This window comes from Dermacentor albipictus, chromosome 1 (assembly GCF_038994185.2).
Source record: "Dermacentor albipictus isolate Rhodes 1998 colony chromosome 1, USDA_Dalb.pri_finalv2, whole genome shotgun sequence".
NCBI classification, from domain to species: Eukaryota; Metazoa; Arthropoda; class Arachnida; order Ixodida; family Ixodidae; genus Dermacentor; species Dermacentor albipictus.
The window spans coordinates 130,257,645-130,283,852 of record NC_091821.1 but is presented as its reverse complement, the minus strand read 5'-3'; the positions used below and the strand labels follow the sequence as shown (position 1 = coordinate 130,283,852).

Genomic DNA, 26,208 nt, shown 5'->3' with positions numbered 1-26,208 from the left:
AGCTAGCGCACCAGAGCTACTTTCCTACACATCTCCCTCCCAGGGTCGAGTCTTGTGCAAACACACGTTGCTAGAATGAACCTTGGTTGCCCTTCCTGTGATCACCCTCCAGGTGTCTTCTCAGCCCCCAAGTCTAAGCACTTAACTACAAAGCACTTCTTCATCACAGTAGACACTTCACAGGGCTGCGAGGGTTGAATGTGGGACCTTCACTGCCACAAACTTGGCAACTCGGTCAACCACTACCCAGTCAATCGAGAGCAGCAGTCGTGCCCTTTTTGCCCGTAACCCACAACTCATATACCGAAGTCCATCTTGGGTGCATCATTGGAAGTGGATCATTGCAACAAACCTGCGTTTGTTGGCAACGTGGCTCTGAAGCTTTCTCTGCACTTTGACGGAAAGTCAATGAATGCACCCATAGCTTTTATAGTGAGCCATAAAGCCCAAAATTACCATCCCTTTCTTTGACTGATGCTTGCCGGGTGAGTCTCACACAAGTTAATCTCTACAAAAGTTTTAATTGAACAACCTTGGAAGCTAACTGTATAACAAAAGTTTGTGCACAATGCGAGTTCCTTAGTTGCAGTGGTGAACAACAAGTGTGCTTTTAGTGACTATGTGGCTTTTCGTTACACTTTGCAGTTCTTTTTTGCCAAAAAAGTTTGTCTTCTAGTGACAAATATTTCTGTCGAGCAACCTAAACCATTTGCACTGTGTGATCAGGCACATACATGATTAAAAAGAAAATTGATATCAATAAAAATATTCTAGCATTACAACATAGCACATCTGTATTTATGCTTGTTTCAAGAAGACAACATTCTGAAACAGTTCAACATATTCAGAGATGACAAAATATCACAACCTGGAGTAGCACAGGAACCCCAGAATTCCCTTGAACAAGGCCAACAGTTCCTGGGTCAATGTCAACTTCCAACATATGCCCATCTGCAGTTTTTAGGCGTGTCTGGCCATCTGGAAAAAAAAGGGAAAAGACATATAAGGGGGGTGGGGGTGGAGGAGAGATATTTGCAGTTATGGCACCATCAAATCATGTAGTTCATACGGAAAAACACTGCTCCACAAAAATGTCCCCTTGGCTGACCCTGCCTCACAAAGAATAATGCTGTATGAAATCAGCCCACCCACTCCCTGCCCTAGGAGGCACCCCAGTACAGTGCCATACATAGTTAAAAAAAACAGGACAACTCGTATGCTATTTTTTCTATCTTCCATTCATTTGGCTCTCTGCGAATGGCTCGGGTTAAGGTGACCTCATGACAATTTTATCTCAGCGGTTGGCCACTCGGCCCAATGGATTAAAAACGAAGAATAGAAAACCAAAATTATTGTTACAAATTATGGCCCTGAGGGGCTGCGAGGCAATGAGGTGCCCAGGGGGTAGGAGAGGATGAAGGGTCCCATACCCTGATATTAACTAAAGGATGAGCTTGTCATTCCAAAATACTAGATATCAATTATCCCAACTATATGTTGCCAAGATTTAAAAAATAACAAAAGGCTTTATGCGAGCGGCATCCACTGTATAGTGATAGGCCTTGTTCACACTTGTCATGAGTACCTTCTGTTATGCAAAAATAAGTTTAGATACTAAACTTTTAATTACCTTTCCTCATCAATAAGCCATCAACGAAAAAGATGGAGATATCAATAAATTACTGATAACACCATTCAAAGGCACCCTGCAACAATCCCGAGAAAGCTTGTTGGATGATACCTTAAGCAGCTTTACGATGCGGCAATTTTGTGAACTCTGTGCGGCAAACATGACATCGTTATGTGGCAATGTATTCATTAGTTAAAACGTAATGGCTGCCTCATGGGAGGTGTTGTAACTATTGAAGTGACGCGATGGCCTTGAAGGTCTGAATGTGCGAAGCCCGGTCACGGAGGCTATGGTGACATCGTGAACTAGGTTAGAAGGCCTGGCATCCATGGCACATCAATTTCCTTTACGTAACACCGATGCTATGCAACTATTGGGCGTCACACGACCACATAATCGGAAAGTAAAATGTAGCATCCAGAGAAACAAAGATTCGAGCCAAGGGTTATCCTGCTTTTCTTTGTATATTCTGCAACCAAAAACTTGGGTTTGTATGCATTAATTTATCCTAACTATTTTTGCTTCACATACTTCGACATGCTGAGAAAAGGTCTAGAGCAACAATGGCAGCCTTAAAATATGGTGCAGGGGCCCTTAGGGTAATTTGGGTCCTGCATGTTTTTTTTACTGCTTAAAAAGAAAGAAACCATGTGACAATGCATCCACCATGCTGCAACGAAAACAGCACTCTCAACAAGCTTGTCACCTAGTACACTGTGCATCATATGTGTGTACAAATCAAAGCTTTGCGTTTGATAAGGTCCGGAGATGCGCATCGAAAGCTTCCAACGCGCCGGGAAAATAGCGCATGGCCTCTCATTCCCACTGCCATAGACTAAGCTCATTTTTTACGAGGTTTACCTTGCTGCAACCACCAGTGCTCCTACGCATTTTCACATAGTACTTAACAAATTTCACGGCTTTCTTTTTTTTTCATTTCCTTTATTTATTTATTTATTTTTTGATAAAAGGACCAAGCAATACCTAGGTTGCTGCAAGCACCGTTATTGGTAATTTCTTGACCTCATCCACAAATTTTGCCTTGATGCCTTATCGATTATGCGATTTAAAAGTCAACTAACTAAACTTATTTGTCCACAATGACAAAAAAAAACTAATGACTAGCACGAACATCTATCATCATATATTGATTGGTACTTGCGGAGAGAATACGAGGTGGCGCCACTCTGGTTATCTGGCTGCATATCGTGCTCCGTTTTCACCCGTCCTTGGCCCGGTCCAGGGCCTTGCCCGCCCCTGGGTCTACTCTTCATCTTTTCACGAAGACTTCCGCCACAAGTGGACACCATACGACTCCCGGTCCGACGCCAGGCTGGCCCTCCAGGCCCCTCCAAATCTACGAAGCGGCGCGGCGCCGCGCTAGCCCTAACTCGCCGCGCCTGCACCTCTGACATGCAGCGTCTCACGAAGACCCGCCAGCCGACAGCCACCAATGCCCCGCTGGCCTCCTCTTCTACCGCCGCCGGTGCCACTGAGCCTACTCTGTCAACGCTGAATGTTACCAGCGACGTGCCTAATTCTAAGCCGGCAGCCCTGCCTCAACCGGCTGCGTTCCTGCACTCCGCACACGCCACCGTGCATATTCCGGCCACGTTCAACGCTGTGAGCAACGCTGAGAGCTCTGACTCGACCGCCGCGTCGCAGTCGGCGTTCGTCGCCTCAATGCCTCCTACGACCAAGTTCCACGCTGTCAGCGACGCCAAGAGTCTCGGACCACTAAACGTGTCGCAGCCTGCAGCGTTCACCGTCGCCGCCACGGATGCCGCCGCGTCTATTCCGGCCACATTGGCGCCTGTTGTAAAGTGCTGCAATCAGACATCAGAATCGCAGCTGAACGCGCTTGTTGCAGCCGCTCCCACCGGATCCACCACTTCTGCCGTGCTGGACAGTGCAAACTCTACGCCCACCAACGTCATTCCCAATGTTTCGAGATGTGTTTCTGTCGCCCCTACCTCCTTGACCCCTGTGTATCCGGCTGACGACTCGTCGGCGGAGATGGATTTCACGTCGTCCCCAGACAACGACCATAATACGCCATCATTAGAAAGCGGCTGGAGCACCGTCAGTACCAGCCGCAAACCTGCCTCCGCCGCCCGCCCTCGCACCGAGCTCATCTCAGTTGGGATACAGCTTCCGCCCGGTACCCTCACTCCCAAGCTTCCTCTTTACGACTTGCTTGCCGCCATCGTCTCCGCCGCACATCTCTCCTCCAAAACCAGCGCGGAGATCACCCTTCAGGCCAAGCCAGCTCAGAGCCTTGTATTTCTGAAAACACACTCCCCTCTCACCGCCCAACTCCTACTTTCTCTCACGCATCTTCAGCTCCACGGTAAGCCAATCACCGTCAAAACATATGCCCCCAATCCTCCCATTTCCTGCCTCGGCGTCATTCATAACGTTGGTGGTCACTTTACTCCTACTCAGCTCATGCATGACCTTGAATCATACACGACTGATATTCTCGCTGCTCGTATGATGGGCAGCACAGAATCAGTGCTCATAACCTTCGCTGGCACCGTCATACCCCACTTCGTATATTTTAAACGCGTCGCTTTCCGATGCCGCCCTCATAAGCCTAAGCCCCCCACATGCACCCGTTGTCTTGCTCTGGGACACCGTGCTCACCAATGCCCTCAGCACGACGTTCCGGCCAAGTGCCGCCGCTGTGCTGCACCCCTACCCGCAGATCCTACCGCTCACGCGTGTGCCCAACCATGGTGCATTCATTGCCAGGTAAACACACATCCCTCTCTCGACCCCACCTGCCCCTTCCTCCTCGCTAAACAACGCGAGTGTGCCAAAGCCGCGTTTCTCCGTCGCACAGCTTTGCGCAGGGCCACGAAGCCCACCCCTTCCTCCGCCTCCTTCGCTAATCATGCATCTCCGTCAAGTCAGGCTCCATCACCTCCAGGCTCCTACGCCGCTATAGTCAAAGGGCCCTCGGTGCAAGCATCCCTTTCTTCCTCTACTATACCCTCGCCATCCCTGACTGACGAGAACCGCTCCTTCGATCTCCGGCTCACAATGCTTGAGCGTCACCAGCGCGAACAACAGCGCATCTCCCAAGATTTACAACAGCAAATCCACGCATTGACACAAACCCTAAAGACAACAACCTCCTCTCTTACATCCCAGCTTACCAAGCTAAATGAGCACCTTGCCACGCTCATCACCCCGTCCCCTAACGCCCAGGTCGCCCCATTGGCTGACCTGGTAGAAACCACCACCACCGCACACCACACTCGCTTGCTTCAGCTCGAAACTTCGATTGTCCAGATCCTCGCCACCCTCCAAACCCAGTCCAAGCAATTGGAATCATTCGCTTCTATGCTGGGCTCCCTCCAGGAGTCACTGCCCCCGGCCAAAAAGAAGGAACGTGTCCCCGCAAACTCTTCTACCTCTAATCTATCGTAAACATGGCGCCTGGAGAGGACCTCGAGATTGTGCAGTGGAACTGTCGAAACCTTCGCCACAATAAGACCCCCCTCCACCAGTATCTCCTCACCCGCCCTTCCCTGCCCCATTTTCTCCTTATCCAGGAGACTCGGACGGCCCGCACCGTCCCAGGTTACCGCGCCTACCATGCCACGACGGGCACGCCGCTTGCGTCCATTTATGTACGCAGCGACGTCCTCGTCGAGCCACTTGATATCCCCTCCAGCCTCCGTAAATATTTAGTTGGTGTTGTGTATTACCGACCTTCATCGCGCATCTCACTCGCCTTTATGTCTTTCTATAATCCCCCTGCCACATCCTCTTTGTTCACTGCCTTGGGCAAGTTCCTTCATTCTATTCCCGCCACCACCCATCTCCTCCTTGGGGGCGATTTTAACGCCCCTCACACGCTCTGGGGCTACCCCCAGACCCTCAAGCCCGGCCGCCTTCTCCACTGTCTTGCCCAGGAACGCCACCTCACCCTTCTTAATACCCCTGGCTCCCCTACTCGAGCGGGCACTGTCTCACAGCGCTCCACGACACCCGACCTCTCTTTCTCTCGGGGCTCCCTTTCCTTTCACTGGCAGGTCACAGCTGAAACACTCCTCAGCGACCATTTCCTCATTCATATTACCGCTTCACTTTCCCACATCCCTCGATCGCACTCAACCACTCACACTGACTGGCACGCATTTCGCACTAATCTCCTTTCCGCCTCCTTTGAATCTTACGATGACTGGACGTCGCGCATCTCCGCTGCGCTTTCGACCAGTAGCCGTCGCGTTCGCTCACGGCATCCTATCCCAGACCCGGATCCTCACTTTCTCCGTTTATGGCGTCGGATGAAACGTCTCCAACGTTCTTTGCGCTCCCAACCCAAGAATGCCCAACTCTCCTCTCGGATTGCTGCTCTGCGGGCCGAGATAGTCGCCCATGGCACGTCCCTCGAGCATTCTCGTTGGAGTGCGCTTTGTGACGGCCTCGATTCTGCATTACACTCGCGATCCACGTGGTCCCTTTTTAAATCTTTCTTAGGTACGAAGCCTGCACTTGCTCCCACTCTAGCAAAAGCCCTCACTCAGGGGACTCCCTCCGAGGTCTTTGACAAGCTCACTTCTTTGTATCTCCTACCCCCTCTCACACCTTCCTACCCAGCCTACTCTGGCGATCCTAACCCAGACCTCGACCGCCCTTTCACTCTCCGGGAGCTCGAAGCTGCCCTGGCTGCTAATGCTTCTCGCTCGGCTCCCGGTGAGGATACCATCACATACACTACACTCCGCAACCTCCCCGACCACTCCAAGGAATTCCTCCTTCAGACTTTCAACAATGCCTGGGACAGCGGCTGCTTGCCGAGCGCTTGGACATCCTCTCTTATTTCTATGATTCCGAAGCCGGACAAACCTCCCTCCCTTTCTAACCTTCGCCCTATCTCCTTGACGTCGTGTGTTGGCAAGACCCTTGAGCGAATGGCTTTGACTCGCCTCTCTGATCTTATTGAAGCGAAAGATTTCTTCCCCCACTCTCTTATCGGCTTTCGACGGCGCGTCTGTGCACAGGACATGTTCCTGATCCTCCAGCACACCTTTCTCTCACCCAATCCCAGCCAGATCCACGCTCTTGTGACTGTTGATGTCCGCAAGGCCTTCGATGGTGTGTGCCACGACCATATCCTGTCTTCAGATCTCCTCCCTAGACTGCGGACACCGCATGTACTCTTATCTCCGCTCCTTTCTCTCTAACCGAGTGGCTCGTTTCCGAGTGGACACACATCTGTCCGATCCCCACCCGCTCACCCGTGGCACTCCTCAAGGTGCTGTTCTCTCTCCTATCCTTTTTAATCTTGCTATGACCCCTCTCGCCTCCCAACTAGCCCAGATTCCTGACCTCCACCACATCTTTTATGCCGACGACATCACCCTCTGGTGTTCGTCTGGTTCTCCCGGTCACGTACAGGACACCCTGCAACGTGGCCTCGATCTCATCAACTCCTTTCTCCCCACTGCTGGCTTGTCACCTGCTCCGGAGAAATCCGAGCTTCTCCTTCTTAACTACTCCTCATACCAGCGCTCCCACAACGCCCTAATCTCCCTACATCTTTCCGGCTCTCCCATTCCTGTTGTCCCCCAATGCAAAGTTCTTGGCTTCCCGTTACATGCAGCCAAGAATGTGCAAGCCCTACACCACGCGGTCAGGACTTGTCACTCGGTAACTCACCTCCTGCGGCGCGTGGTCACTCGGCGCTCGGGCCTCCACGAGGCTCATGCGTGCCGAGTTGCCCATGCGCTCGCCCTCAACAAGTTCCTGTACTTTGTGCCTTACGTTTCCTTCACCCACACTCAGCTTAACACCCTCGAAACCGCCCTTGTTGGCCTCTACAAGGCAGCTCTCAACCTCCCTATCACCACCTCCACTGCTAAGCTCTTTGCCACAGGCCTCTTCCACCCTCTTCGTTCTCTTCTCTCTCTCCACCGTGACTCCCAGCTTGCCCGGCTTTCTCTTACCCGTCAGGGTCAGTGGTTACTGGCCCAGGCGGGTATCTCTCCCATTCCCGTTTCCTCCTTTACCTCTCCAAAATCCACCCCGGCGCCCAATCTTCGCATTCTCCCCCTCCCGTCTAATATGTCCCCTGTCCTGCATGCCGGCCGTCGTCACGCGGCCGCGCAGCTTCATTCCCCCCTCTTTACTACCCAGGGAGTAGCCTACACGGATGCCTCTTTCATAGCCCCTCGAGGTTCCTGTGGCTACGCTATCTACCATCCCCACCTCCCAGCACCTGAAACTCACACGAGTGGGCCGTACCTACACCCTCCGGATGCACTCTCTCTCGAGGTCCTTGCCATTGTACATGCCCTACAATCATTTCCCTCCCTGCCCTCGCTCCCAGAGTACACGATATACACCGACTCCCAAGCCGCCATTCGCCACATACAGAACCGCACCCTACCCCATTCACTCCAACAAGAGGTCGAACGAGCGGTCTCCGCACTGCAACCTTCCACCGTTTTCCTCCGCTGGGTCCCTGGGCATTCGGGGATTGACGGCAATGAGCTGGCCCATCAGCTCGCCCGTGATGTTTTTAACCGGGCACCGTTGATCCCCTGGTCGGGGCCCTCGCAGGATTCTGGGGGACTCTCCCTGCGCCGCACTATCAAGGAAGTTTACCTCCAGCTCCGTCTCGACAAGCGCCTCTACCCTCCCCCTCATCCATCACTCACTGTGCCGGAGGCTCGCCTTCTGCGGCACATCCAAATGAATGCACTGGTTACCCCTTCCCGCCTCTTTCTCTAACGCTATCGCTCCGACCCCTCCTGTCCCAACTGCCCGTCTACTTATGCAGACCTATCCCATTGCCTATTCTACTGTCCGACTGCTCAGCAATCAAGTTCCTACCCTCCCCCTTCGCTTTCCATCACCACCTGGCTCGACTGGCTTGGCGCTGAAGGTGAAGAAGAACAGCGTCGACTGGCCGCCCAGGCGGTCGATATGCTCGGCCTGTAATTTTTGGCTGAATGAAAGTCTTATACTACTACTACTTGCGAAAAGCATTTCATTATTTTTCAATTCTTGGCCATATTTAAGTTGGGACAATAAGCAGATAAACCCTTCAGAGCAGCAGACCCCAAGCATACCTTACCCAACAAAACTTTATTCAATTTTAATTATCTTTAAAGTATCTTAATTTTGTATATATATATATATATATATTTTTTTTTGCTTGTTTGTTCAGATGGCAACACTAACCACTAGGTTCTTCCCCATTTGTTTGTACAAATAATGACAGCTGACTCCTAGAACCTCGCTGATATGTTCCAGATAGGTACTATTCCCTGGCTATCATATATTTCCTGGATAACAAGTGTTCAATTTGTTCAGTGTTTCGCTAAACATCAATCAGGTCTTACATTTTATACTAACAAGAAAACTCGTATAAAGAAGTAAGCAAGAAGAGCCTCAATAGGTGCAGATGCACTGTAGGCTTACGCTACAACTTTGAAAGCACAGTGGTTCAACATGGTGGCAGGCGAAGAAATTAACTGGACAGAACAAGTCACCACTTAGCACACCGAGTAATGCTGTCACTGGAAAGTATAACTTGTCTTATGTGCTTTTCTGTGTATTCAGGCTTCATTTATGCCATTATTTTGGTGTTCAACAGAAAAAGGTATACGCATTCACTGGGACAAGGTATCCATGCTGAAACCAAAAGCAAGCAATAATGTCAAGTTTCTGATACTTTTACTGATGTTTTTAAAATCAAAACTGCCATACAAATAAATTTACAGGTCTTGAAGTTACTTGAAGCAACAATAAAATATGTGATTAAGTAAAAAGCTTGCGGAACACACACTGCGTGCGAAACTACTTCCCAAATAAACGAAGGAAGAACAGGTGTTTGGGTATCAACAATTAGCAACAGCATGGAGTGAGGGAATGTGGACAAAAACTTGACTAATGCTATCAAGCAAATGAATGGCAAAGCGACAAAATTATGCCTCCACATTCTCTCTGTAAGCAATCTCTTTGTTAGACTTACTGATGATCTCTGTAGCACAACGCCCAAGTTCAAATGTATCCCAGTGTAAATTAACACACCAGAGTCGGACAGCCAGACAATCTGAAGACCCATACTAGCCAGTGATTTTGTCCATAACATGTTCATGTCAATGTTCAGGGGCCACCGTTCCGAGACGTTATCCGTAAAGAAAATTGATACGTTTCGCAACAGTTGCTTGCAACCTGAGGTCTCGTGAATTTAACACTGCAGGGAAGCTGCATCAACAACTCCTTGTGCGCTGCATACGAAGTCAACACATATGGTTCCTTTTTTGCGACATGCAGCACCTGCAACAGATTCTCATGTATTAATTCTCACCTGTCTTCAAAACATTCATGAAAGCACAAATGAGACAGCCAAATTAAATGGCTTCGTGCATTTACTACCAGGAGACTCAACTTTGCACTATTTGAAACCGATAAATGCAGCAGGGAGGGTGCAGTTCACCACCATTTTCACAGTCTGGCCAGTGGATCACGCTTACAAATGAGCAGAGTGCAACAGCAAATTTCCTGCAGCACCACACATGCCAAAGTGACATGGCTGGAAGGCTATGCCAATGGCCCACCTGACGTGAATCCATGTGCAGACTGTTAGAACATTTCCTTTGCTACAGGGCAGCCAACTTGCATGCAATGACTGCAAGGGATTGATGTTAACTGCGCAATGCATCTGAATAACCTGTCATTCATCTAGAATCTTTGCATTATGTTTTTCCCAACAAACATCACCAATTCCAGCACATTGGCATCCTAAAGAATGTAAAGCACATGTACAGGAAATGCACCTTAATTGCTTTCTCGTTCCGATACCCTGAGGAGGGGACTTAAGAAATCTATCCATGAAATTACACCAACAGACCGACAGTGCATTTTCAGTGCGAAATTTTAAAAATGAGAGTTCGTTTTTCATTTTCTCTTCCAGTAATCAAACTCTTACTGCAATACAGTGGAACCTCGATAAATGCAAATCACTTAAATGGAACTGCTGCTTAAAAGGAACACCATCCTCATGGTTGGTAGATTTTGTACTTATGCAAAGCTCAAGCTTTGTCTCTCAGTAAATGGAACTCCTGATAAACGGAGCCAATTTCACTGGTCATTGAAGTTCCGTTTAAAGAAAATCCACTGTATTAATGAAAATAGAGTTTTGACATAATACATATTCAGCCTAAACTCAGTGTTTTTCTTTCATGTCTCTTTAGTGTACGCCTAAATCTAAGTACTCTCAAAGAAGTTGTAGAAACGAGAACTTTGTGAGAAAATGAAATTTCGTCACAGCCACTTCATCTGCCTTCAGGGCAGGATACATCCCTGTACAAATATCACATTGCTCACTTGAATTACACATTTGTGTGAATTCTGTGCTTTTAAAGCCTTTACAATCAGCTGTACATGAGCATTTTTATATTCTACTTCAAGACGTTCGAGCCCACACTCTCATTCTCAGTCGAATGCCATAGCCACTGAGCTACCGGAACAGGTTCGCAACGTTTTTCAATCAACGCTCAAGACCTTCTCACTTGCCTGGGGCAGTGACACTCTCCTCTGTGTGCTCTATTTCCCCTCATATTTGACCCACTTAAAAGTTGGCGTGCTGCATAACATGCTCTTCCCTGGAGCGGGATAAGGAGGGGTGCAACTCATGCACATCACATCTGGCATCGGCTTTAAACTACAGCTGGGTAAACATCTCCATTCCTTTTAACTGTTAAGATTAGTTGACCAGAAGTTGATGAGACCAGATTTTATGGCACTGAATGATACATGTCTCACGTATCCAGTTATTGCCGTCCTTGGTCCCCTAAGACATGTCTCTCTATATTTCTACCAAACTCTTTTGGTGCACACACAATGAAGCGGCAACTTGCTCAATGCACGCATTCTAAAACACACATTTGTTGTATGTCGATACTGCCCTACATTCTAACCTCATTTAATACAACGTTCATGCAACACATTCTCTGCTGCTAACATAATATTATGTATATGCCATACTTCCCAGACATTCTAAAGTCATATGTTTTGGTTCCCTTAATGAGCAGAAGCTCTTGCACTATTTAAAATTTATGCAGCCCAACATAATTGTCACATTTAAGCCTAGCAGCATACTTGTGGTCAACATTCTGCTTCTTACCAGCTAGTTGCTCAAGAAAAAATTGTGTTGCTGGGCCACAACCATCATCAGTATGTAGTGCTAGAGTGGACAACATGGCACTGCTGTGGGTTTCCATATCTGCTTGGTCAGGGAGGCCACCCGAAACCACCAAGGTCACAGGGACACTGATGCCGCCAGAATACAGTGTGCTCTGTGAGTTGGGCTCATCGCTGCTGGTGTCACCAACAAGTATGCCACCCAGCTGTGGTGCCAAGTCCTCCATCCGCCCAGCAAGCAGCTACAGCACAGTGTCAGTAGCCCCAGCCATTGCTGCCTGAAAAGAAATAAATGGGCAGGGAAAACAAACAAACAAACAAACAAGCCCGATATCAATGTTGAGAATACACCACTACACACATAGAAGTTATTGGCACAAGCTTGCAAAAAAAAAAAAAAAATGGCAGCACATCAATTTTTTTTAGATGATTGGCAACATTAATGCGATTAGCAATATTTTTTATGACGGGTGTGTAATTGGTGATGGGGGATATGTTTTATATGTTATGCTGATCATTATGATGATGATTACTGCGACAATTATAATCATGAAAGTGATAATGTGAAAGGCGCAGACAGAGCTGTGATATGCACAAGTGCGGAGTGTTTATCAATGAGCTTGATGAGGCATGTGGAGTGGCTGGGATCCACTCTCACGCTTCTTCTTTTTGTTTTTTAATCGAAGAGCGGCACATACCCAACGGCACATGCCCAGTTTTGCATACCCAATTGCCCAATTATTTCCAAATTACCCGCCGTGGTTGCTTAGCGGCTATGGTGTTGGGCTGGTAAGCACGAGGCCGCGGGATTGAATCCTGGCCACGGCGGCCGCATTTCGATGGGGGCAAAATGCGAAAACACCCGTGTGCTTAGATTTAGGCGCACATTAAAGAAACCTGGGTGGTCCAAATTTCCGGAGACCCCTACTACGACGTGCCTCATAATCAGGTCGTGGTTTTGGCATGTAAAACTCCATAATTTATTGAAATTTTTTTACTTTTCAAATTGTCTATTCAGGCACATACTCAAATGACTTAAGTTGGCGTGACAGAGGTTAGAAGGAGACATAATACCGAAAAATGCTGAAGTTCCCGTAGAATGCTAATTGCATTAAAATTCTGTAAACCCACAGAAAGCAAGCAACCATAAACTGCGAGAGCAGAACAGTATTGTATACTGTGCGACACTCGGAGGCTAAAATGACTATGCAAGTCCATGCACTGAAGGAGCCCTGCAACACCTTTTAGGAAAGGTGTGGAATGTGTACAGTAATAAAGGGCTCCTGAAGAGGTTAAAGGCATTGTAAACAAGCAAATGTGGTGCGTAGGTCATGAGGTAACTATAGTGTCTGGAAATATCATACCAATGCACACTGCAAAAATAGCTGAAAATTCTAACTAAAGTTTGTATGCTTTCCTCCTCAATAGTGCTGCTTGCCCCTTCGGCAAACATTCCATCTGTTTATATATCGGCTACTATAGAGCACATTAGAATTCTTGCAATAAAATTCTCCCTTGGTGGTGTTTCACAATTGCATACAACCAAATTTTCCAACAGAGCCTGCTGAGGGACTCTTCATTTATTTACTTATTTATTTATTTATTTATTTATTTACAAAATACTGCAGGCCCATGCGGGCCCAAGCAGGAGTGGTAAAATTACACAGAATAATCACACATCATTCAGAAGAAAACAAACAAAACACTGACATCTCTGTTGCGAAATTAACAGATCAAAAATTAATCAGATCAATTGAGTCAGTGCTGCTTAAGAATGATAATGGTAGTGTGTTCCATTCTTTAATAGTATGGGGGAAAAAAGGAAAATTTGAAGGCATTGGTTCTTGTTTGTTAGGGAGTTAAGGATTCAGAGTGGTGATCTCTGGTTTGTCTTGCAGCTAATGGTCGGGCATATGGGGCAGGATGGATTGAGAGTGTTATTTTTGAGTAGAAAAAGAAATTTAATCCTTAGAATTTTCTGTCATAGTTGTAATGTCTGTATACAAAAATCGTAAATGATAGTTGTTGGTGAGTCAGTTATACGGTACTTGGAAAAAATAAACCTAACTGCTTCCCACTGAATCATTTCCAGTGCATTAATATTGTGTTTATTATGCGGATCCCAGACGGTGCACGCGTATTCCATTTTTGGCCTGATGAGTGATTTGTATTCATGAAGTTTAGTTTCTGGGGGCACTTGTTTTAGTTTATGACGAAATACAGAGTTAGCGAAATTATGCAGCACATACATTAAGGGGCATCGCCTCACAAATCTTTTCCCACAGTCTCAAGAAAGAAAACACCCAGTTACACTGCACTTCAAGCTAGCACAGGAAAAATATGCCATGCAGTTGCCTTTTTTCAGTGCAGTACAGCATGACTGTTAGTAGGCAAAGGAACTTTCTTACCAGAGAAGATTAACAAGCTTCGCCTCCATAAGTGGACTTTCACTTAGACCTAAATGAGCTTGATATGCTTGGATTTGTCCATGCACGAAAAGTGTGACTGAAAAGTGTGAGTGAAAAGTGTGACTGTTGTTTCAAATAGCATGGTTTGTATTTTTCTACAAACTTTGTCTATATATAGTTAAAGCTCGATCTAACGAAGCTCGATTTTATGAAGTTCCCAATCTAACGAAGAAATTTCCACTCCCCGACAAGTACCCTTAAGGTTAAATGTTCTCAACCCGAATTCACAAAACTAGCTTGCATTAAACTCAATTTAACGAAGCTTTTCCAGAAATAAATGAGTAAAAAAGCTGTGATTTCTTTCTAATATTGACACAGACATGTTTTTCTTCGAGTGTGCACTCTAACGCCATCGTGTTAAAACATCTGGGCACCCTAGCCATGGCCCTAGCTTTATTTTGATGAGGCGGCACGCAGCGCCCATGCACGGAACAGTGAGCTAAGCAGTCACTAGCGTTCTTACATACCAGATAGCGCTAGGGACAGCGGTAGTTCGGCCGCCCTTGCAGACTTTTTACATGCGCAGGTGTGGGTTAACGGTGAATAGAACACTGCGGTACCTTTTGGGTGTCACTACGTTACCATTTTAGATTTTGCAGGACCGAAAAATCCCATACTCAATTTTCCGAACTTCCCGATTGGACGAAATAATTCGAGTGCGGTCATCACTTCGTTAAATCAAGTTTCAACTGTAAATAATCAGTTTTCTTGGTTTATTGAGCTCGCGCATGGTAAGTCAACAAAGTTCATTAATTAATTATGCAATCAAAAATTTCTCATTAACTAAGCAAAACATTTTTAGACAATGCCCAACCTTGGCCATAGTAAATTATTAAGGTCATTCCAATGCTTGCCACTATTCCTCTAGGGCATCAAATATTCAGACCTGCATGTAATGCAAAAGAATGACGAGTGAGAAATGTCATATCAGTACTCCTGTAAATAAAAAGCAGGCAGGAGGGGAGAGGAAATTTGGTGATGCTTCCCGTGGCATTAATGAATAGTAATTACCTAGTCACTCTTTGCTTTAAATGTCAATATAAGACAGCGATGAGATTTATATTAGGATAATAATGTCAATTGCCTTCTGGCATGATTTTTTAGCAGTGTTTGTCTTCGGCCAATGATACTCAATGATGCTCAAGCCAAATGGCTGAAACTTACTTTCCGTCAGGCATTTCTAGAGCCTAGAGCGTTAAATGGAGCCATGATGGCAGTGGTGTGAACCAACCAGCAAAAAGAACAGAAAACTGGCACGACTTGATTTCTTGAGCTGGCTTTGTCTAGCTCCACGATGGCAACAATGATTTAAACAAGCCTGTCATTGGTGGCTGTCTACATGCCCCATTGCAATCATTTAGCCACACTGTCAAAAATAAGGAATGTTCCCCAATAGACAGTGTCAATGGCATAGCCCGTATGCAGAGTTTGTTACTTTGAATGTCCAAAGCCATCAGCAATCCCAGTTTCCCAAGGAATTCAAGGAGCAAATTTATTTTCAAGGAGTTTTAAGGGCCCTTGAATCTAATGTTTTTCCAATTTAAAGGAAGTCTACCACCCAACAACTTGACTAGGATATCTTCAGCTAGGCTAAAGCCAATGCATGCCTTGCGTACCAAAATTTGTGCTTTGGGGGGAATTCCCTTTGGTATGGGATGAGGAATCACAGGTATCGTCTCGCACAATGCATTTCACTTGCTTCCTTAGTCCTTCCCACTGTTATACATGATAAATGGACAGGGTTGCTCAAACCTTGGCAGAGGACATACTTGAATACGAAGTGCCTCATTAATGCATATAGTTAGTGCCTCATTGCCAAGGTTGCTCACATGTCCTGATACACAATTCAGGTGGGCCACCCGGCTGCAAGCCATGCTTAATTTACAGCAGAGACCTCATCCTCTGTTGCCTTTCTATGGTGTGTTCCTGCCAGTACCCTTAAATGGAGCCAGAAATTTTTCACAGCGAAGCTGTATATGGCTAGCCGATTCGTCTGTCCATCCCTCTGTCACCTGTATGCCAAAAACCCCTCCAGCGCAACCCCATGCGCATGTGGGGGGAAAAAAAGAGAAAGGCGCGATTGGCTGACAGTTTTTCTTACTACTGTGGTGTTGGTGGTGTCAAAATTAAGTTTCTTGCAGTGTTCGCATCTCCTACAGCATGCGGTTGCTGCAGTTTACTTTTTGCATACACCTGCAGTGCAAGAATAGGAGCACTAGTGCTGGTACTATGTGTTTCTGCTGCCAGAAGAGACTGCTGCACCCATGCTCCTATGACTTAACTCCTCCATGTCCCACCAGCAGCTATTACAACACTTTTAGGACGGATAGGTGGACTAGTTGGACACTTCTTCATACAGTGTCTTTCTTGCACTTTTGATTTTTCTAATAATACCACTACACTTTTGTTGCATTCTTTCTTGCCTTCCTCTGTGCAACCTAGCCAGTCTCCAGCATTTTGGAAGAAACTCTTTATTCAATTCCTTCTCTCGCAGGCAACCCACATACTCAACATCAGTGCACCATTGGTTTGAAAAAGAAAGATTTGTTGCATTTGTGTAAATATTTCTACAGGTATAAACATTACTGCATTACAATGCTATAATAAGGAAGCTTAGTTCTATGGCACAGCTGAAGTATTGCTGATAATGTTACGTGGAAAGCCAATCAGATTGCTCTTCTGAGTGACATTACTCACCCATTCTACGTAGAATGGGCAAAGGAGGGTGAAAACATGAAAAGCATTGTCACTACAATCTGTAGTGATGCAGACGTTTGAAACAAATAATAATTACACAGTGTGCGCAGTGCACTTCAATCTGACCCTTGGCAGTCACAAGGACCTATCCTACCAACTCAGTACATTTGTACACAGCTGACAAAATCATTTAAGGGTTCCTTTAAGGCATCAAGGGATGTGTATACCATTACTTTACTTTTCCCATAAGCTGCCTTTTACCGCTCTACAGCATAGATGTCTTGAAGTTCAATCTCAATTGTGCTCAGACTGCTGTCACACAATTGTTATCACAAACTTAAGGTATCTTGTAGTGTCAGCAGTAGCCACCACAGCTAGCTGTGAAAGTCATCCGGTTCCAAGCAGCATCTGTGCACAGTCAGAGCCATTGTTCAACGAAGTTTCTTCATTGATACTTTGGGCTCTCAACTGGCTTTCAGGACTGTGTTCCCTCGTCATCAGATTGGTAATGAAACTTCTACATCTTCCTAAAGTGCCATTCTCGTGATATGGGCTTCCAGTTCCCAAGCAAGGTCCCGTGATGCAAGTGGAAACTACTGCCAGACTCTGTAGATGTTGTACACCTACAGTTTTCTTTCATTGAATCACACGATTGCTTTGAGCTTAGGTAGCCTATAGTACTAGAAGAGTTCTACCTTGGCGTGTTTTGGGAAACCAGTTATCCCACACAGTCCTTTCGTGAGCAGGCTCTCGAAGGTTGGCTTTCTGGCTTCTAGTTTGCCCAGAATCTGGACTGTCAACTCAGTTGTTCTCTGAAGTTGTATGCCACCCAGATAAAGAAATGCACCTTGGCACAACTAGTTTCCTTCCCCTAGGTGAGGGTGAATTGTTTTCTCTGGGCTCAGTTGCAACCCTGTCATCGTTAGGTATTCCGCTAGCTTGTTTATGGGTTTCTGGGAGAACTTTATTTATTTATTTATATTAAAATACTGCAGGCCCTATTTGGGCCCAAGCAGGAGTGGTAACATCAATGGTAATAAACAAGACTAGAAATCGAAAAATACAGAATAACGAAAAAAATACAGGGACATCAGCATCTCCAACTTTGAACTATCAACAATAAATATGAAGTAAGAACAATAGTTGTAGTTCAAAACTCGACAACAAAGCAGTGACATTGCATGCACACACAACAGTTCACCACGTTCAGCATTTTACCTCATTTTAATACAACACACACACGAGAATTCATTAATTTTCTTCATTGTGTGCAGCTACTAATCGAGAGAAAAATTATTCACAATATGAACGAACGATTGTGTTGTATAAGCATGAACTACTTGTGGTCATTTATTCCATATTGATATAGCATGAGGTAATGGGGAATATTGATGTATGTTAAGGTAAATAAATGGTTGCCTAACTGTTTTATTGTGTACAGTCAAATGCATGGACAGCTCAGTTATGTGATGTTCACGCGGTATATTAAGTTGACCTTGGTAAAGCTGATAATTAAATTTTAATCTGGACACCATTCTATGATAATCAAGTTTTTTCATCTTTGCCCTATCGCGAAGGACAGATACGCTTGAGAGACGCGAATAGGTAGAATAGATAAACCTCAAGGCTAAGTTCTGCACCCTTTCTATATATTAAATTAAATATTGTTGATACGGACTCCAGATTAGGACCGCATATTCCAATTTTGACCTGATGAGGGCTTTGTATGCTGTTAACTTTACAGTGGGTGACGCATGAAGTAGTATACATTTTAAAAATACCAGCTTTTTTAGTGCATTATAATAAATATTATCTATATGGGGTTCCCAACTTAAGTTACTCCTGAGTGTAACACCCAAATACTTCACTTGCAGAGTTTTTTTAACATAAGCACTTTTAATGGTGTAAACAAACCCTAAAGGCTCTTTTTTGCACTAACTTGAAATATATGACAGACATTGAGTACAATTTTGTGTATAAGGCTGTCGTAGGCTACACAATTGGCAGTTAAAGCAAGTGTTTGTTATAGTTTAAACAAAGCAAAATGTAAGCTGCTCTTCAGTGAATAGGGCCCATATTCTGAAACATTCGCCTTCCGCGAAACTATCGCCTTGGCCACGCCTCCGCCAACAGCGTGCGCCGATTGGCAGTTTTAGCAAAACCGGAAAATAAACAGTGTAGTATAGTAGTTCCGGCCTATGTCATTTTAATGTCATGGTTTCGATGGGTGCTCCTGACATATACTGAATTAACGAACACGTCTTTTGGCGTTTGGTTGGTGGTGGAGTGTAGTAGAGACAAGGTAGGTGGTGGCTTATAGTAGCCTTATTGGTGGCGCCTTACACGCATTGTTTCGCGACGATATTTGTTGATTCATTTAAAATAACACATTTCACACTTCTTTATTCAATTTATTTTACCTAAAGCAGCCGTAACCAACCGTAGTCAGTGAGCAGAACCCGCACTGTGGCCACTACACTCGAAAAGAACACACCCGAGCCGCTCTGCACTCGCATGGTGCGCTCTCTCATGTGATGTGAAGCGTTCGACAGCGTGTATTGATAGTGCACGCTGACGTCACGAGTAAGCAGTCACTTGATTTATTGAACGAGACTATAGCAGCGGCGAAACTATCACAGAAGGCGAATGTTTGAGAATACGGCCCTAGTTATATGCACCATCAAAGAAGTTACATGCAATGTAAAGTACAGCCTTCACAGCAACTTAGAGTCAAGGCATCCAAGGAACATCTAGCTCTCCATGAGCAATGACTGAGTGATATGGTTTAATGTCTCAAAGCAACAAGGGGATGTGAAAAACAGTGAAGGACTCCAGATTAATTTTGACCACCTGGTGCTCTTTATGTGCACTGAAAGCTTGGTGAACGAGTGTTCCCGCATTGCACCGCCATTGGAATGCCATCATAGTGGCAAGAAATAAAGCCGATGACCTCGTTTAGAAGTAGAATGCCATAGCCACCAAGGCAGGCAAGTACTTTATGAGCGGGCCTAAAGAACCAGCGCGAGAGAAGTAAAGACTAAACAAAGACCGTATATCCCCCCCCCACAAAAAAAGAAAGAAAAGCTGAATTTCCTTGAGGCCTAGGCGTGCCTCCCAGGAAACCAACAAAGTACACTCCAAGCTTGTGCATGCACGACCCATGCAGTGTACTTGTCTCCAGGCAGAGGCAGAATGCGTCATAAACATAGCACCACTCTACGAAAAACTTCAGTACCTGTCAATGAGCACAACAGTGTCTTAAATGTCCTGGCTCTTCTCACTTAATCACAATGAAATATAATACAGTAGCCCTTGCTATACTTAGCACAATTATATTTTAATGACATATCAACTGAATGGTAGTCTGGAGCCTAACTTAATGAACTGCAGCATCAACATATGCACACATACGTGCACACACAAATGCTAGAGATAACTTCATGGCCATCAAGGTAGCACAGTGAAACTCTTGAATTTAAATATTCACCAAGTCAGCCATTATTCTTCAGCAACTCCTGGCTCTGCCAAAGCAAAAATGCCATTTTTTTTTCTTGCTTTTTGTTTGATGACCAAAAGGAATAAAACTCGTACAATACCCAGGTCAGGTTCACGTATCATTTCTACTCTCATTTCAATCAATTCTTCACCACCCCTAAAGGCCATACCACCAGCTTTACTAGTGAGAACAGACTGCAAATGTAGCAGGTGCTAATGCAGAGTATTTCAGTGAACACCTTCAAAATCTGTTTAAAATTTTCTGCGGCAGATAGCACAATTCTAATTCTAGTCCATGAGCTGGCCTACTTGAAAAGACGGACATCACTTGCAAAAAAATGAAATGCATAATAGACTAATTAACAAGAATTCACTCATTGTTTTCACTAAGACATCTTGTATAGTTGAAATATTAACATAGTTACATCAGCCAACAAAATGTAACTAGTACCATGATAGGCTACCTTGAATATAAATTTCATTCGCTAGTCTGCACGAAAGAACAGGTGTAATCTCTATGAGCAACAATGCACGGCTTTCAAATAGCCACAGCTACAGCTGATGGAAGAAAATTTGATGCTTAGAATGCTTTTATGTACCGATATCTGGTGCATATGTACAAATTCAGATGTTAATAATTTGTCTCACTACACCACCTTTCAGTCCTGATAGACCTATAATTTGTCTCACTACACTGCCTTTCAGTTTTGAAAGAATTATAGTTCTTTCAGGACTGAAAGGTGGTGCGGCGAGACAAATGATTAGGATTTGATTTTGTAGACATGCACCAGATATCAGTACATAAAAATTTCCAGCATCAAATTTTCTTCCATCAGCTGTTTAAAATAAACTGTGACCACCGTTACTGTGGCAAGCAGAAGTTGACAAATTCAGAGGTGTCCAATACCCACAGTTCTCACAGAAGCATCATAAGTGCTAAAAGCGCATGCTCAGGCTTACGTTTTTAGGAATCGACACAGTATTTGGTTTCACATATTTAAATAATCGCGTTGAAGAGATCAACTGGGGGAGAATTCAGAAAAGCAACAATCAGGCTTTCGGATACATTTTTTTATCAAGGTCAACATGAGACGTAAAAAGTTACTGCTGTGTGCTGTGCAGACACTTGAATGCTAAGACTGTCATGTTAAATACGGTATTCAGTGTAAAATTAAACTGCAAAATTTAATTTATTACCGGAAGTGCCACGCGAAAATATGTTGTCTCAACACATGTAACAACGCAAGTCCGTGTAGAATGAAAAAAGAACGGTTGCACGCAGCAGTATGCAAGTCGGGCTATAACGGAGCATCGCTCTATGCGTTACCAGGTCAGGATCACTGGTTTCCTTTAATACCTGGTGATAGGGCACACGTGGGCATTCCCATGCTTCGCCATTTGACGTAGTCCCGAACTCGTGTGGACAGCACCAAACGAGCTCGCGTTGAAACAGAAACCACGATATTTCCACACACTGCACGTGGGTCACAGCATCTGCATCTACTTGCACTAGCTTTCGTAAACAAATCACGATGTTTGTCTGCATTGCTCGTAAATGCAAACTACTCAAAAAAACGCACCACCTGTGCACGTTAACACTTGCTTTATTAAAACATGGCCAGTATCTTATACAAACAAGAATATGAAGTGCTAGCGTAGAGAATATGCACACCAGCACAATTAATGAAACGTTGTCGAGGCACGAATGTCAAGTGAAAGTAAACTATTGGTGGTATCCGAGGTTCTCAGAAATAGCACAACAGCTGAACTCCACACTATTACGGTGACGTGCTACAGTACAACTATAAAGACACACGGCGCTGACTTCGTATTATCCCATCGGTCACAAGAAGGCTGGTGAGGGCAAATGGTTCACAGAAATTTACCTCAGAAGTTACAATATAGTGAGAAGCGTGAGGCTACGAAAGACGCACTACTAGCCTGCCAGTGAATGGAGCAACACGACACCGAACAAAAGCAAAACAGGGACGTCCACAGCATATGTTTGAAGTCACTGCTATGTGCAGTTGCATTACCCCACAAGAAACAAAAACTGCCAACAATTCTAAATTTAGCACACGAGAATGAAACGGTAAAAATAGTGATGCACAGTAAACAGGCTGTGGACCAACACACACTGAAATGTCATGCAGCTATGGCGATAAAGCGATAATGTAGGCCTAGTCACGTTTTCCTCGACTACTTGTACAAACAGAACGTATATAATGTAGTTTCACAACAATAACTTAACAAATTCCGCCTAAAGTTTAAGCTACTTTATTACAACCACAAATTGAAACCGCCGAGTAGGAGCAGACGTCAATCCGCCGGCCATAGAAGCGAAATTTCTTGTCTTGAGTCGAGGTTATTTTCAGAAACGCCTTTGGTGTGAGGGTATAATACTCTTTCCGCCATGGCCGTATGGTGTGTTTACGCCAATATAGTTGACTGGAATGACCAGAAAACCGATCGTTTGTATGTTTAAGTGTATGTTTTAATTTTGAGACCCAGATGACTTCGTTTAAAGATCAATAAAGGCAGAATTTTTGCATCCTGAGCTTACCTGCGCACGCTCCGACGCCATTGCTGTTTCTTGGTTGTGTTGTCGCACATTTACTCCATTGGCTGAAAGTAGGCGAATTGCAGCGTTGCCTTGGTATGGCGGTTATTTCTCGAATTTTCATTGGATGGCTCTTATTTGGATAGCCCAACCACATTTTTCTTGGGCATATTGGATGAAATTTGGAACCCCTGTAGAGACTATACGCGACCATGCACCTTAGGTAACAAAATTTATTTTGCTTGTAAATAAAAGACGTGCACTTGTGGGCCAATTTTTTTACTTGCCGATGCATTGAACTTTCTCCTTGTGCATGTTGTACAAATTCAAAACTAGTGCTTATCGTTCCCTATTTATTGGGCTCACCTCCCTAGCCTCTAGACGAGGTGCTCGTAGGCTTACGGAATCAGTGCCGCGGTTTTGAATTTCCCTCAGCGCGTAGAGCATGTGAGATCGTGTGCCGATGATGTACTTCCTAATCGAACGTGTGTAGTTCATTTATGGCTTGTTATAAAATGTTAAATCGCATCGAGAGTGCATAGGCGAGATACCTCCACTAATAGCAGACTACTTCACTGAGATTGTCGTCACTGTGGCTGTCATTCTGAACACGACATTTCATCTTTCAGGTGCCAAGTGCAGCATGAAGGTAAAGCTTAAAAGCCTCTAATTACAAGAGCTTGTGCAGAATCTCATCAATGGATTTTGGAGCGTCGTCAACCGATATCCTCAACTGCGATATTTCCGCATCTAGTCAAGCTTCACAAATTGCACATTGCCTTGAAAACTTCGAATCTTCAGTAGCCAACGTCTCGGGGGGCACTCCTACAACATGCAGTCAGAATGGCACCTTTCATATTTCATCTATACCGACTTGGCTTTCCAACGGAATGTTGGGCCCAAGCACGTCCGACACCCAGTCAACAGGTGCCCTGCCACCGGTATCCGAGCTGCGACCGGGGCTTCGTGCCGGAGGTGGTTTGCAGTTGTGGGCACTTCTGGCGCAGATGACCAACACTCAGACAAGCCCAGAGGCGCCTCGTGCTGCAGCGTCCTCGGAGAAGCATATCGATGACATGCAAGTCAGCTTAAGTCAAAATGTTGCAACATACCATGTTGACGGCACTAAAATTCACGACATCAATGAACAATCTCGGCATCATGGTTACCAAACGGAAGCCACATATTCTTATTGCGACATCCAGAGGTCAAACCTCTCTCCTGCTGAATCGTTGCCATCTCTTGGAATTGATGTTCAGCACATGGCGCCAACAGAGGCAGTGCTTGACGTTGACAGTATCACATCTGCTTACCAGCAATACTCATGCATTCCACTCTTAAACATTCCAAATAACAGCGTTTCATCCGAACAGCCATCTTCACTAAATGGGTTATTGGATGATGCCCTGTATTGCACTGCAAAATCAAATTGTAACATTCCATGCTCGCAACAGGTGCACACAGTACAAGAAGAAAGGTCAAGTAACAGCTCTTTGAAAGCAGCCAGTCACACAAACTCTAGTGATATGGCAAGTATGCAGCATATGGTACTAAACAAGCCATCTTTCTCCGACACACAGAGGCAACTTACGGCTGAGGGAGCCTCAAGCCTTTTATGTGACTCATTGAATAAAACTGGAAATTTAGTTCCTCCTCCAGCCTCAATATCTTCAAAGTTACCTCAGCCTGTTGCTTCTGAGGACCTGGACAACAGTAGAAGACAAGACCTTATTCAAACCGCCATTCCAAAAAGTGCGCAAAATGAGCACGCTGCACAAAAAGCTGCTAAGAAGAATTTTTCTGCTGCAAACCTTGTTGAACAGGTTGTTTGCTATCGTTGCAAGGTTTGCCTTTTCCTCCACGAATCAAAAATTGAAGCCATTAAACATGCAGAGTCCCATCGTCAAGGCAACAAGAAATTTGCCCCTGCTATGCAGAGAAAGTCTGTTCAACAAAACTGTCAACAACCAATAAATCGTGCAGAGAAGCGATTTCTTTGTGGCAAGTGCCGGCGTGGCTTTTTCACACTTGATGATTGTTGTCGTCATTTAAGTCAAGCCCACCAGGCAAAGTCCAAAAAGATACGCTTGGAGTGGATCTACACTAACCAGCCTGACCAGATGCGAGCTTCCACTCCAGCTGAAGAAGTGACATTACTTGAGTCTGCACCCTCCCAAGATACTGCCCCAAAGCAGCCTGCACCTGCACTACCAGAGTTCAGAGCTGGGCCTCCATGTCAGGTTGCCGTTGGTTCACTGAAGCAGGCTGTCAAGCCCATTTGTACAACACCAAAGAAGAAAGAAGAGTGCCGTAAGACGTTGCCACATGAGACGAGTGACTCGGCAATATCCTCCTCTCAGATGGCTTGGAGGCAAAAGATCAACAGGGAACAGGGAAGCTTTATGTAAGTTTGCACTTCCTGCTTTTCTAAACATGCTATTGTGAATGCACTCGGAACATTGTATTTAATGTTGCACTGTTTTCAGTTGGCTTTTCTTTTATTCTTTAAAAGGATACTGAAGAGAAATACTCAGCTAAGCTGGATAGGTAGGTATATTACACCTCTGGGACTCAAAATAGGCAGCTCTACCATGAGTAGAGGCTTAATGAGATTAAAAAAAAATTATTGGCTACACCACAATGAACTTCCTTTCACCAACTTCCTAAGGCATCTGTGATTCTTGCAGCATATGATCAGAATTGTTGATAAATAATGGTTGTACTACATTCAAAAGTATGCAATGGATGGTATATCGTGCCAGCTTGGCTGCACTCTTGGGTCACAATCCGCGACCTAGCATCTTTTGCGTGCAATAGGAGGTCTGCATGTGCCCATGATCCCACCGGAAGGCACACTCACTGCCAAACAGGGAACGCGTGTGCATCCTCTGTCGAGGCAAAGTATATCCTCCTCCCATTCCCGTTAAGGTCAAAAGTATGCAAAGACTCAACATGGCAACTATTCGCTATCTTTGCTGCACAAAGCCCCAATATGTCAACAAAATCGCCATATCTGAGACATGATACTGATGCCATCGTTGCCACTGGGCATGAAATACAAAATTTTAAAAATTAGACTTTCATTTTTTCAGCTGCTATCATTAAGAGTATGACCATGCTTTTGTTGATCATTCAGAAAGCTGTATCTAAATTTGTATTACATTGCATGTGGTTATGTGCCCAACTTTGGT

At 45.2% G+C, this 26,208-nt stretch overlaps 2 protein-coding genes and 1 pseudogene across 6 annotated transcripts in view; 2 read left to right on the top strand and 1 right to left on the bottom strand.

Moving 5' to 3' along the window:
* Positions 1–23,160, bottom strand: part of LOC135896838 (uncharacterized) — a 159,488-nt gene extending 136,328 nt beyond the window's left edge. For both annotated transcript variants that reach the window (XM_065425317.1, XM_065425318.1), the window contains exons 1-3: positions 23,021–23,160; positions 11,781–12,075; positions 869–978 (exon numbers count right to left, since the gene is read on the bottom strand). In XM_065425317.1, coding sequence (XP_065281389.1) covers positions 869–978; positions 11,781–12,024 — 354 coding nt within the window. In that variant the 5' untranslated portion in view covers positions 12,025–12,075; positions 23,021–23,160. The remainder of the gene's footprint in view (positions 1–868; positions 979–11,780; positions 12,076–23,020) is intronic.
* On the top strand, positions 6,228–8,587 carry LOC135896841 (uncharacterized; annotated as a pseudogene).
* The window catches only part of LOC135896839 (zinc finger protein 425-like), a 38,731-nt gene continuing 35,381 nt past the window's right edge, over positions 22,859–26,208 (top strand). Inside the window, exons 1-2 of one of the 4 annotated variants that reach the window (XM_065425322.1) lie at positions 22,859–22,932; positions 23,647–25,421. In XM_065425322.1, coding sequence (XP_065281394.1) covers positions 23,716–25,421 — 1,706 coding nt within the window. In that variant the 5' untranslated portion in view covers positions 22,859–22,932; positions 23,647–23,715. Of the gene's footprint in view, positions 22,933–23,092; positions 23,241–23,377; positions 23,503–23,646; positions 25,422–26,208 lie in introns of those variants that run through there. The other 3 variants (XM_065425323.2, XM_065425320.1, XM_065425321.1) reach the window with 3 other exon arrangements.